This window comes from Delphinus delphis, chromosome 2 (assembly GCF_949987515.2).
Source record: "Delphinus delphis chromosome 2, mDelDel1.2, whole genome shotgun sequence".
Taxonomy (NCBI): Eukaryota; Metazoa; Chordata; class Mammalia; order Artiodactyla; family Delphinidae; genus Delphinus; species Delphinus delphis.
This window is the reverse complement of record NC_082684.1, coordinates 85276935-85291382: the sequence shown is the minus strand read 5'-3', so window position 1 is coordinate 85291382 and position 14448 is coordinate 85276935. Positions and strand designations below refer to the sequence as shown.

Here is a 14448-nt window from a genome sequence, read left to right as displayed (position 1 = left end):
TAATGGCAAGTCAACTGAGTTAACTAAAACTCAGTTGGTACAGGAAACAGCTTCTAATGTTTCCTGTGGCAGAGAGGTCAGCAATTGCTAGAGATGGGTTATGTCTGGGTTTCAGTACACAGTGCATGGCTGAGTTCTGGAGTGGGTCCCAGGAAAGCAGGGAATAAAGCTTTTTAGCAAGAGAAAACTTCAGAAAACACAGGGAGAAAATGATGAAGGCCACTCTTTGGCATGGATGGTAGTATCACTGGTACCAACTCCAAGGAGTCAGAAAGTATAATACATCATTAAAAAATATATATACATATATATATGTATATGTATATATATATATATATTTAAATCTGCATATATTACACAACATAATGTTTACATTGGATCTTCAATAGGAGATCCCATACATCTAAATATAAGGAACCTGCAACTTGTATTATCAAACTAACAGGCAGGCAATACACAGCTGATCACTCCAGGGCCAAAAAAATCATCTTCATCAAGCACTTTAATTGTAAGTCTGAAAGACCATAAAATCATTTTTTAAATTCACAGAGACTATTTAGTTACATTAAGCCACACCTCCTTTGATATTTTAACTTGTCAATTTAGGAGAATGATTTTAGGTGAAAAATACTTTACTTAGAAACTTTATTTTATGTACTCTAAAAATAATATTCATAACCAGCAAGGGCCTACTGTATAGCACAGGGAACTATACTCAATAATAACCTATAATGGAAAAGAATCTAAAAAAGAATATATATATAAAATAAAATAAAGTAAAATTCAAGACTTCCCTGGTGGCGCAGTGGTTAAGAATCTGCCTGCCAATGCAGGGTACATGGGTTTGAGCCCTGGTCCGGGAAGATTCCCACATGCTGCGGAGCAACTAGGCTCATGCACCACAACTACTGAGCCTGTGCTCTAGACCCCACGAGACACAACTACTAAGCCCATGTGCCACAACTACTGAAGCCCACACGCCTAGAGCCCGTGCTCCGCAACAAAGAGAAGCCACTGCAATGAGAAGCCCGCACACCTCAACGAAGAGTAGCCCCCTCTCGCTGCAACTAGATAAAGCCTGCACAGCAACGAAGACCCAATGCAGCCATAAATGAATAAATAAATTTATTTAAAAAAATAAAAAAATAAATTAAATTAAAAATTTTAAAAAGTATATATAAAAACACTGAATCACTTTGCTGTACTCCTGAAACTAACATTGTAAATCAACTATATTTTAATAAATTTTTTTTTTAAAAAAACGGAAATTGTAAAACAAACTGAGACGATACTAAATAAACCAACCAACCAAGGAGGGGAAGGATAAAAAAATCAAAATAATATTCATCTTTCCATCATCACAGATTGAATTATAAATCTGGTATTAACATAAAAATTCTACATCTAATATTTAACAAAAGCACCAAGTCTTTGCTCCTTCTATAATGTGATCATATTATAATGTGATCATAAATGTACCTCCTACCTCACAATAGCCAAGATCAGAAGTAAATTTACTTTGGAGTTCTTTTGGGGGTGTGGGGTGAAGGGATAGTTCTGATGAGGTTTCCACCTTAGAAATGTTCCAGATGAGATATTTTTAAGAACTACAGTCTGTTAATTTACCTTGATAAAATATTGTGAAAGGGCACTATTTTAATCTTCTGATTTTTTATTTTAATTTACTCTTAGTTATTTTAATTGCCACTTTGTTTTTGTACTCAGGAGCTAGGAAGAAGGGACAAGTGAAAATAAAACAGCTCCATGTTCTAGAATGATATATTAAGTGAATAAATGATATATTAAGTAATATACCACTTATGTATTAAGTGATATACATCAACAGCGACTTCTCTTTATAAATGAATTTACTTCTCAAACTTTTAACAATTCAACACTTAGATCACTATTTAGAAAGAAATCCTAATGCTTCTCTTCTAAAAGCTATTTTTCAACCGTTTGAAATCTTAATCATTCAAGGAAGATACTTTTTAGGTCAGTTTGAAAGAATCCGAAAGAGGCCAAAGTGTTCAGTTTCCTAGTTAACTGAGCTAAAATATATCAACTTCCTATGCTGAGAATACAGATATTACGAGAGGTAATAATGTATAAAACATCTTTTGCGTTGGCTTTGTTTACAGGAAATAGCACAACTATGCACATAGTAGTCAATATTTATTGGCTGGTTATGAAAATGAGCATGACCCATCTCTTCTAAACAGGGTATCTTTTTGTACTTCTTTGTACAGAAATCCCTTCTTTGTACAAAGAAGTCCCTTTGTACTTCTACCCAATGGGAATATGAAAAGGCTGAGAGCATAAAGGGTGAGCTACCAGGGTCACATGTGTGTTAGAGTGGATAGGTCTATTTTCACCTACAGATTTGGATTTCTCACGTGCAACAGAGTCAAATTCTGAACTTCCAGGGTGGGGGGAAAAGGGGGATTGTGTATGAGAGTAAAAAAAGGCTTAAATGTGAAGTCACACAGGTGAATCCAATTCAGGAGGTGCTAGAAAGCTATCTGGTTTCCTTATCCTTCCACTGTCTATCTGCTGCAATCTGCCATTGCCTAAGCTTAGCAACTGTCATCTATAGCCTATGATGTTTATCCCCTGGAGGGGAGAGATAAAAGATAAGAGTTAAAATAGAAGAAATAAAATGTTTCAATTTAACGAGGGCTTGCCTGGCTGAACCTGAGTGTGGGAAGGGAACCTTGGTCTTTTTCCTTCCAACACAATTTTCAAAAGAAATGACAGAAGTGCCTCATCTCCCATGAGGCTAACTCAATAGAGTCTGTCATGCCAATGGCAAACAACCAAACTCACTATATATGACAGGGTTTTAGGGAAATAAAATAATCACTTAAAATATGGGGACCAGTCACATTACTCCTATTTAATATAGAGAAAGAGACTCAAATGGGTACTGATAATTTCCCAAAAGATTTTTTTCCTGCAGAATAGATCGTATTTGTAATATTTTACATTTACTCCTTTAAACCAGAAGCTCCTGAGTGTTTTTTTGGTCTGAGCACATATTTTAAATACTTGCCCAGTACCTCTTCTCTCAAGATCACAGAATCTAATAAACCATAAAGGAGATGGTCAAGACTTGTGGTAGGCAAAACTGACATAGAAATATCTTAACCCAGCCATTAGCCCAGAGATTGCTCACCTATTCCTGCAAAAGCCTTATTCTGTTGACTCCAAGACAGAAGGAAAACTAATTCTTTCATTGCCAGAGTGTGGTAGTAAATGGAGTCTAAAGAGTACAGTGCATGATTAAAGAGATGCTCTCAGGCTTTCCCCATCCATCAGAGAGTAGAAGAAATGACCTGGCTTTTCTTAATTTGTTTTGGGAACTATGGCTTCACTGAAAGGCAAGCTCTGTTGTGGCCTTAAAAGTGCTCTAAAATGTACCACACAGAAGGCAAGAATAAGAAAATGAGTGCCTGCTGATCTGCATCTGAGTACAGAGGCCAGAGCATCCCCCAAGGAGAGCTGCTTAAAAACAATCTGGGAAAGGGAAAGGGTCCACTGTCAGTCAGGACCCTAATACACACTGACACCCTGCTTTTCTCAAGCATTCTACATGCATGCAGGCTCACACAAAACACCAGGAAAGTATTACGTATAATGCAGTGATGAAAACCTAAAACAGTGACTAGAAGGAAGATGTCTTAACTAATAAATTAAAAGAGATTAGCACTTTGACTCTCACTGCTGTAACTGATACTCTAATGGACGGCAATTATCTAATGATACAAGGAGGGTTAGAAAGTACTACATAACCCTGTGCCATACTGAGAGTGTAGGGGTTGTTATAAGCAGGTCCCTACTCTGGGAAGCAGCTGACCTTCCTGGCATTCAGCTGAAAGACAGGAAGGAACATGGGGTGGGGAGTGGTTGCCTTGGACTTGGGTGCCATTGACATGCTGAGTACTTTTATCCTGGAGGCAGAAAAGCAAAGAAACTTCAACATTTCAGAGAGGTTATCTCTAATGGACAAGGAAGATCATATTCTAGGTCTCAGGACCCAGAGTAGAAACCATTGCAGCCCAGTTACTCCTGAAACGAATTTACAGTGAAATGAAATACTTTGAGGTAAGTAGGGTTCAAGAAGAACAGCTGGGCTAGTGATAAACTATGGGACTAGAGGTTAAAAGAACTGGAATAAAGGCCCAAGCGCTTAACCTGAGACTGTTTCCTTATCTGTAAAGTAGGAATAATAATACCGCCTTGACCACCTATCCCGGTAGTGTGACACTCAAAGGAGACAGAATAAAAGACGCTAAGAGCACATCAGAAACCATGAAGTTCTATATAAATGGAGGGTACTATTTTATGATGGAAAAAGGAACTTCTGAGAGCCTGTTTTCTTATCTGAAATAAGGGAATCTAAATGATCTCTACGACCCCTTGGAGTTTTAAAGTTGTAGGATCCTATATGAACTGAGTGTTACACTAAATTGAAGTGTTTGTCAAAAGGATTCGGTAGTCATTATTCTAGATCTTAACAGTGACCAACAAAGAGGTGTGCTGAGAGGGCATGGTTCCTAATTTAGGTATTTTTTCCCTGTGAAGATACTGAAGATAGAAAAGGGTCAGCAAAGTTGAAGAGTATATGCAAATGTCAGCCTAAAGAACAGTGAGGAATAGCTAAATTTTCTTTTCCCTTAAAAGAAATTAATTATTTGTAATTAATCAAACAAAGTACAAAGGGCACTACTGTATCTTATAATCAAGCAATCAGTTATATTTAACTGGAAAACACAGAGAATCCCTACACTCAATCACAAAAACTTATAATCTGGTTATGGAGATAAAAACAAAAGTGAAACAAATGACACCAAAAAAAATGTAAAATATAATCAGTACTCCACTGCACTATTTGGTAGGAAGTGTCAGAATTTGTTGTACACAGTTTAAGCAAGTGGTCCATGAAAATCACTTTATTTTTCTTGTGATGAGATTTTAGGTATCTAGATAAATGAGGTGCTACTGTATGGTAATCTACATAGCCAAGAACCCAGAAGCATGCTAAAAAAAAAAAAGGGGGACTTCCCTGGTGGCACAGTGGTTAAGAATCTGCCTGCCAGTGCAGGGGACACGGGTTCGAGCCCAGGTCCAGGAAGATCCCACATTCTGCAGAGCAACTAAGCCCGTGTGCCTCAACTACTGAGCTGTGCTCTAGAGCCTGCAAGCCACAACTACTGTGCCCGCGAGCCACAACTACTGAAGCCCAGGCGCCTAGAGCCTGTGCTCATCAACAAGAGACGCCACTGCAATGAGAAGCCGCGCACCGCAACAAAGAGTAGCCCGCGTTCGCCACAACTAGATAAAGCCCGCGTGCAGCAACAAAGACCCAACACAGCCATAAATAAATAAATACATGTATACATACATACATTTATTAAAAAAAAACGTTTATGAGAAATTCAAATAGCTATTGTTAAATTCAAGTACTAAAGCAGAGTATTCCAACCTAAACTCTATGGGGCCCCCTGGTTTCCTGACCCCAGAGCAGATCAGAGACACAGGAAGATGGAAGTAGAGCAGATTACTAGGAGATGAGAACAATGGCCACTGCTTACCTTCGGTATTGGGGGAGAAAGGAAAAATAAAAACCAGCACCACAGAGCTTGGTATTTTGGAAGTCATTATTTCACAGTATAAGAACTGTCATTCATAATCATGACTAAATCAGTTAAAAAACTATATATAATAAGATCTATCAAAAAAAATTTCAAATATAGTGGTTTTATATTTTAAACTTTCAAAAGTTTAGTTTTAGTATTGGGATAATTCATCTATATGGAACATCTTTTTCCAGAGGTATTGTGTGTATGAAAACCTTACTAAATGAATATACACACAGGAAAATATTAGCTTAGCAGTGAAGGCCTTTATCAGTATGTGCTGATTATGTATTATCTGCATGGTAAAGCAACAACAAAATGCTCTTGGGTATCTAGGCTGACTTCCTGGAAAAATTATTACTAAATGAATTTTAAGTAAAAGTTGTATCTTTTTCAAAATGTTCTATTAATAAAAATATTGGAGCCAACAAGCAATAACATAGTGGGAATAGGAGTGCAACTAGATCAAAGTGGGAGTGCTCAAAAGATTAAATGGGGTTAAGAGAGAAAGAGAAGAAGCTTCAGAAAGAAAGAAAGTAGAAAAAAAATGGAATGGGGGAAAAGCAAGAAGAGGCCAGAGACTCTGAAGTGGTAGTAAGCTGGAGCATAAAATGTATCCAGGAAGTTCTGGGGAAGAAAAAACAGGTGACAAGTGCTGAACTGCACGGCTGGGCCAAATGTTTTTATTTCTCAAAAATGTTGAAAACAGGACTGTGCATGAAGCTTTTTAAAATAATCATTCTCGCTCAGGCACAGGGCAATAGAACATAATTCAGCTGTTTCCTTACTTTGTCTAATGTAGTTATATTCAATTTTGAACAACAAATAAAGGGTTTTCTTGGTATCTATTGATAACATGATTTTTACTGGTAACAAGGTAAAATCTAGGCTTTATTCCTATTTCTTATCTAGGTGCAGCTATCTGTTTCCACAAGATTCACCATGTTTCTAAAAAGGACTCTGAAGTACCCGATTTAGGACTCTGTTCCTCCTAACGAATGGACTTTTTTGTTTTGGCCATTTTTTTTTTTAAACTTTAAATCTCATGAATGAGCACTGCTAGCTCCCCTCCTCCTAACCCTGTTATTTTTCTTCCCGGCCACTCCTGTCTGCACCCTTGGTGGTGCTTCTCTTACCAAATGCTTTCAGGGACAGGAAGTGACAGCACCAAAATGCCACACCACAGCATTGTAACCTACCACTGAGGTTGTGCTTTCCAATTTCCCAGGCTTGGTCAATGTAAACCTTACAGAAAGAGTTCTACCTCTCATGTGCCTAAGATACGACTGAGAATAATTCACAAGATATCTACTATTCTCTCCTTAATTGAACCTTTTTTTTTTTGCCATGTGGCACAGCTTGTGGATGTTAGTTCCCTGACCAAGGATTGAACCTGGGCCCTTGGCAATGAAAGCGCAGAGTCCTAACCACTGGACCACCAAAGAATTCCCCCTAATTGAGTCTTACACTTAATAACCAATGCACCCACTTTTTTCTGGATAGGAAACTTTCATAACTTGTGTCCCCCTCCCCACCCCCAACAATTAGCTAAATATCTTCTTGCTCTAAAGTCAGTGCATGTCTCTCCTTAAAACAAACTACCCATTAACCTCCTAAATCAGTTGTTCCTGCCTAGTTTTCTGTCCTAGCAAATCTGAGGAGAACAACATACTTCTTTCTACCTGTATTCAGCATCATGAATGACAATAAATAAGAGTCACGTGGGAGGGGAAAAGGGTTGGGAGGTGTATTTGAAAAAACTCCAGCGTAGCTTCTAGTACAAGCAGGCTCCATCTGACTGAGAACTGACATTTTAACAACCAAATTTCTAAAAGGCTAGTTCGTAGGTAATAAGGATATTAAAGCCATAGCAGAAACTAGAAAACACAGCAAATTATTTCAGTATATGGGGTTCACCTACAAAGATGTATGAATATTCATTATGAGAGAGGAAAAAAACCAAGAGCCTCTGTCTCAAACACTGTATTCTAAGGATCTCTCAGAAGTCCCCTACCCACTCTAAAATATCTCTATGGCAGCCATAAATCTGAGTTTACAATACCACTGATTTCTCTAGTGGCTGGTAGGATTTTTTTAAAAAAGATTTTCTTAATTGTCCAAAATAATGAAGTATTTACCCTAACTTTGGGGTGCTCTGTACTTAAGCTAGTAGCCTGGGCCAGAAAGTGATAATGCAGACCAAAAAAACAGGCTCTTTTCAGAATGGCCATGATATAGAGACTGCAATTCCCAGTGCAGGGTGAGGAGGGACTAGAGTAGAACTGCCAGAAGCCAGTGGGCCAGGGGGCTGGCACTTGGAGGCAGTAGCAAGAGCTAAGAACCTTGGGAGGAAAGTTACGCAAACTCTCAATCCCCACTAGACAGGGTACAGCTTGCCTGTCAGCTTTTTCTCCAATAAGTACATAAGTAGCTGGTAGCATTCTAAGGTGAAGACTCTCAGACTTGGTTAAGTAGCTGCGAGTGACAAAGGGAATCCTAAGCTGTAAACATTTTTATGGACGCTGGATCTACCCTAGCACAAGTTTTGGGCTTCTCTAATGCTGTGGAGTTGATACATACTTTGACCTTCTGGTAGAAGCAGCTCAAAAGGATGAAGGGAATCCCTACAGCAACTGCATACTTAGGAGTGATTTAATGACAGGAATATGGAAAACAAAATGCTTCAAAGGATAGTTATTGATTGTATCTCAAGGAAGTGCAAAGACAATAAACATGTTACAGGGTATTCCAAACACAACACAGATTCAAACTTAATGTCCCATAGCAGCTGACTTCTGAAACATGGAAAATGAAAGGAGTTGATGTAGGAATAGTGGGAAAGGGAATTATTTCAAGATTTTCCTGTATTATCTTTGCATTTTTTTAAAAATAGAAAAACAAAACAAAGCAAATTATTTCATAAAATCCACTGTTTTTCTAAGCAGATTGGGTTACTTTATCAATTTTAGAGGAATTATAGTACCTCCATGAAAAATAAACGAAACAAAAGAATAAAACTCGCACATTCACTACCTCTTGCTATCAAAGCAATTTTAGGTCTGTTGAATTATTTAAGATTAAGAGAATATCAGTACAGTCAATCAGAATGCAATCGTTCCTAATTTGCATATGCAGGGCACTGGTAAATACTGTTCTAGCTGTTAACTAAATTTCATTATAATAAAAAACATTTTTTACTTTAGAGGAACTTTAAAACAAAATACTGTTAGTGCACTGTTAAAAATATTTTCCTAGACTGCAGGGTAAGAGATTAAACAGAAAGATGATATCCGGCCTCCCCCCAGGAAATTACTAAGGGAAAAAAAGTATTTTAAATCAAATGAGGAACATGTAGGAATGCTTCAAAGACCTTTCCCTTAATCTCTCTCTCTTCCATTAAAGTTCTGGATCTTTCAGGGCCTTGTTTGGTGGTGGGCAGCAGTTTGGGAAAGTCACCTTAGCTTAAACAATGAACAGCTGGACGTTTCTCATTAAAAGCTAATGCCACTACTCTGAGAGATGTTGATTCCATCTACCCAAAGAAAGTTTTTTACCTTGCTAAAATATTTCCCACTAATACTTTATCAGGCATTACTGATAGACTTTCTTTTCTAACATAAAAGTGGGATTAAAAAGGTGCCAAGGGCTTCCCTGGTGGCACAGTGGTTGAGAGTCCGCCTGCCGATGCAGGGGACACGGGTTCGTGCCCCGGTCCGGGAAGATCTCACATGCCGCGGAGCGGCTAGGCCCAAGAGCCATGGCCGCTGAGCCTGTGCGCCTGGAGCCTGTGCTCCGCAGCGGGAGAGGCCACAACAGTGAGAGGCCCGCATACCACCAAAAAAAAAATGGTGACAAAAAATAAAAGAGATGGTGACTAACAAGTTGTGCTCCCTCTGCAAAAGGGCTGAAAATAAAAGACTAAAAATGGCCACGAATGCACTGCAGAGGTACCCACTAGGTAACTAGCAGTACAAAGAACATCACAATGCGAGAGCTTCTCATACACAATTTTCTTTCCAAGAAGTTCACATAGATCTTAGGCAGGAAGGTCTCAGTTTAAGGAAAAGAGGCTGCCAGGAGTCACCAACTCAGGACCCTCAAACACTCATTGGTCCCAGAGGCCTAGCCTTCCACACCCACCTCATCATCACTGTTAGACGTCTCCGAGTCTGAGGAGGCTGCAGGCTGACTAACAGGCGGCTCCTTCTCTTCAGAGTCACTTCGTTTCCGCTTTGCCAGGGACAAGAGCTCCTGAGAGGGCAAAAGTAGCCATGTGAGTTTTGTTCACAGAGAAAATATATCCAAAAATAATAAAATGCCCACCTTCTCTAGATCTCTTTTACTTCTTTGTGGTTTCACTTGAAGGACATCATCGTGGGAACTTTGGTCACATGAACAGACCAACTGCCAGCACTCGCGCTAAAGAAATGCTTTCAAAGTCTGGAATTCCCTGGCTGTTCAGTGGTTAGGACTCTGATCGTTCACTGTAGGGGGCCCGGGTTCAATCCCTGGTCAGGGAACGAGGATCCCACAAGCTGCACGGCACAGCCAAAAAAAATCTGTTCCCTCACTCTTAATGGGAAATGTATGTCTGAAGTGGAAAAGTGACTGAAAACTAAACTGGAGGCTATCCCCGAATTTCCTCTGTAAGTTACAGAAGTACTGATTCTCAGCAATTGATACGATACGAACCATGTCTACAAAGGTAATTTGCTCCCTGTTCTTATTGGTATAGCTAATACTCTGAGCACCCTCTTATTATATATAACTCATGGTAAAATTGGCATTTGTGGGGCTGTTCTGAATAAGCTGACAAACTACAAATTTCTGAGGTCATTTTTAATTTTGGATGCCTAAACCAGGGGGGAAAAAAAGTATATTTCTGGTACTGAACCCAGGGTTAAGCAGTAAGTATGCTGGCCTCTACATGGGAATCCCAATTTGACAACCCCAATATTCCCATTCACCACCTCTGCCTTGTCCTGGTGATTTAAGGGAGTTTAAAGGAGAAGAGATATGCTATTTAGTAAGACATGGCTACAACCAGGATTTGCTTTCTCACATGGTTTCCCTCTCCTGTTACTTCTCCCCAACTCAGTCCAGTCACTCAAAAACACAACAAAAGGATACTTACTCTGGTTCTTGCTTTCTGCTAATATCAATACCAGCCCCAAATTATATTGTACTTACTAGATGCCAGGTACTTTTCTAAGCATCTAACATTTAATCTTCACAACCGCCTTAAGGTAAGTATCGTTATCTTCCCCATTTAAAGATACAGAAACTAAGGAGCAGGAGAGGTTAAGTAACTCACCCAAGGTAATACAGCTAGTACATGAGAGAACCAGGATTCAAACTAGGGCAGATAAAATCCTAGCTCCTATTTTAATCATGGTTTACATTTTCCCCTTGGGCCAAAAGAGAGAAAAATATAACTAATAAATACTAGTAGTATTATTCCTTGATGATGTTGGTGCTATACAATTATAGGTTAAGTGCCAAGATAAATTTTTTAAAAAGAGACTGCTATAAAATATGTTTTCTTCTTCCAGTCTTTCTATTTTAGGAGTATACCCTCCTTGGCCAGAATGAGAAAATGACCTTCTCAGATTAACAGCTGACACCATCTCTTCTTCATAAGCAGTAACTAAATGTTACTCTTCTCATTTCTTTAGATAGAGCTAGCATACTAACTTCCTGAAAAGACTTCAGATCATAAGAACACTCTACTTTTTCCACATCAAAATGGTAACTCCTATTGACCAAATGCAAATTACAGCAATGTTTGTGTGTTTACAGTCTTTTAAAAACTTGAGGGTGTAATTTACATACAGTACCTTTTATCCTTTCTTATGGATGGTTCTATGAGTTTGACAAATACATACAGTTGAACCACTCACACAATCAAGATATAGGACAGTTCCATCATCCCCCCAAATTTTGCTGTAATTTGCACTGGTCAATAGGAGTTACCATTTTGGTATGAAAAAGTAGAGTGTTTATGATCTGAAGCCTTTTCAGGAAGTAAGTGCTCTTCATATCTCTCCCTCCACCCCCTGGCAATCACATACCTGTTTTCTGTCCCTACAGATCTGCCTATTGTAAAATATCACATAAATGGAATCATATAGTGTGTAGTCTTTTGAATTTGGTTTCCTTACTTAGCATAATGCATTTGAGATTGGACAGGTATCAACCGTTTGTTTCTTTTTTTTTTTAAAATGTGATATTGAGTTTTTGGGACAGATTTCTTTTTTTTTTTTTTTAAATGTTGAGCCTTCTTTTAATTTATTTATTTTTATTTTTGGCTGTGTTAGGTCTTCGTTTCTGTGTGAGGGCTTTCTCTAGTTGTGGCAAGCGGGCGCCACTCTTCATCACGGTGCGCGGGCCTCTCACTGTTGCGGCCTCTCCTGTTGCAGAGCACAGGCTCCAGACGCGCAGGCTCAGTAGTTGTGGCTCACGGGCCTAGTTGCTCTGCGGCATGTGAGATCTTCCCAGACCAGGGCTCGAACCCGTGTCCCCTGCATTAGCAGGCAGATTCTCAACCACTGCGCCACCAGGGAAGCCCCAGTTTGTTTCTTTCTATTGTAAAGTAGTATTCCATTGTGTGGATACACCACACTTTATCCATATGCCAGTTGAAAAACATTTGGGTTGTTTCCATCTTGGGGCAATTATTTGTTCATGTACAGGTTTTTGTGTAAACATTAGTTTTTATTTCACTCGGATAAATACCTAGGAGTGGTACTGCTGGGTTATATGGTAATTTGTGTATGGCCTTTACTATTATCTTTTTTCCACATTACCTTCATGCAAATTTATAAAAATTAGAAAGACTTCTGGTAAGTAGTGTACTTCCTGACCCTTTGAGGTTCACAAATGCACTAGAAGTCTGTTTTAATACCAACTCATTAAAACAGGGATTTGGATATGCTAGCAATCAAATCCTTTCCTGAAACAAGCAGTAGATATATTACAAACAGTAGATATCCATTAAAAGTTACTGTAACTAAAGTGTTAATGTGTTAGTATCGCCTTCCTGTTAAAGAGATTCCACTCTATACTAAAAACCTAACAAATTCCTCTCCATCAGCAAACAACTGCATCTGATAGGCACAGTCCTTCTTCTTCTACTACATTAAATACCATATTAACAATAGCATAGAGACAGCAAAGACCTTCCTCTTAAAAAGTGTGAAAGATACCCTTTCCACAAGCTGAGAATTGTATAGGAAGTTACTGGGGGAACTCATGGCAAGGCTACTCTTCACAGTTAAGTCCTTTATATTCTTTTTTTTTAAATAAATATATTTATTTTATTTATTTATTATTTTTGGCTGCGTTGGGTCTTCATTGTTGCGTGTGGGCTTTCTCTAGCTGCCGCGAGCAGGGGTTGCTCCTCCTTGTGGTGCACAGGCTTCTCATTGAAGTGGCTTCTCTTGTTGCGCAGCACGGGCTCTAGGCATGCAGGCTTCAGTAGTTGCGGCTCGCGGGCTCTAGAGCGCAGCCTCAGTAGCTGTGACGCAAGGGCTTAGTTGCTCCGCGGCATGTGGGACCTTCCCGGACCAGGGCTCGAACCCGTGTCCCCTGCATTGGCAGGCGGATTCTTAACCACTGTGCCACCAGGGAAGCCCAAGTCCTTTATATTCTGAGGGCTCATAAATACAGCTGGACACACTAATGTGCAACAGAAAGGTCTTGCCAACACTCCACACATGAAGAGATCATCAGATTTGTTACCTGTAGGGGTTGATTTATCCAACACCAATACTGAAAAAAGCCAATCTAAAACTGATTCATGCACAGGGGGTAGGTCCTTCTGCAGCTCTCTCCTGCTAGCCCACTTCACTGTGCCACACTGGTTGAGATGACATTTCTGTGTGTCCAGTGGTTCTCTCTCACCATCCTCCTTGTATTTCATCACATCTAGTGAAAACCTCCCCTACTTATCTCAGCATTCCTCTAGGATGGAATGGCTGTGTGTGGTGCCCACATGGTTTATCAAACTTAAGCTGAACTAAAGATCTGCTGAGAGTAATGCCAATGCCCAACACACTATAGGTGACTGTGTAGGATGGCACATCTGGCTTCTAGAGCACTTTCATTAACATTGCTTGAAAACCATATTTAACAATAAACTAGACAGCCAAATTGCAAGTCTAATTGCACTAAGGTAATATTTATTAAAATAGTATTATTCTGGTTAAAATTAGAATTCTAATCCATCAATATATGAAGACTCATAAACCTTAGGATTTAATTCCTCCACCCCATCATTCACAAACAGTGTATTTTTGCAATGCCATGTCGGGATCGATCTGTAATAAAGAAACTTATTTAAAGGAAATTACTTACTTAAAGGAAATTAAATCTCATCTCTTTAATCAAACCTCCCATGATCACACAAAAGTGGGATACAGATTCTGCACCCCAGAAAAGGAGAATAAAAGCCCAAATGGATAAACCTCAGAGGTTTTTTATAGCTAATTAGCATGCTGAGCTCTTTTTCACGTATTCATTCCACAAATACAACTAATGCAAGTGATTACTACCATCTAGGGTGACCAAACATCTTGGTTTGCTTAGCACTGTCCTGGTTTTAGCACTGAAAGTCCTGAATTCTGGGAAACTCAGTTCCTGGCAAGCGGGACAGATAGTTCCCCTGCTACCAGCACCTACTATATACCAAGCTGTGGGTAGAAAGTCAAGAATAAGAGATACATAGTCCTTGACCTCACAGAATTTAAAATCAAGTGAGGGTGTGTATGTATAACTGATTCACTTTGCTGTACTAACCTGAAACTAACAC

General features: G+C 39.2%; 1 protein-coding gene across 1 annotated transcript in view; it reads right to left on the bottom strand.

Moving 5' to 3' along the window:
- The window catches only part of RTF1 (RTF1 homolog, Paf1/RNA polymerase II complex component), a 48991-nt gene that overhangs the window by 25517 nt on the left and 9026 nt on the right, over positions 1-14448 (bottom strand). The window contains exon 2 of the mRNA XM_060005034.1: positions 9780-9890. Within this exon, the coding sequence (XP_059861017.1) occupies positions 9780-9890 (111 nt within the window). The remainder of the gene's footprint in view (positions 1-9779; positions 9891-14448) is intronic.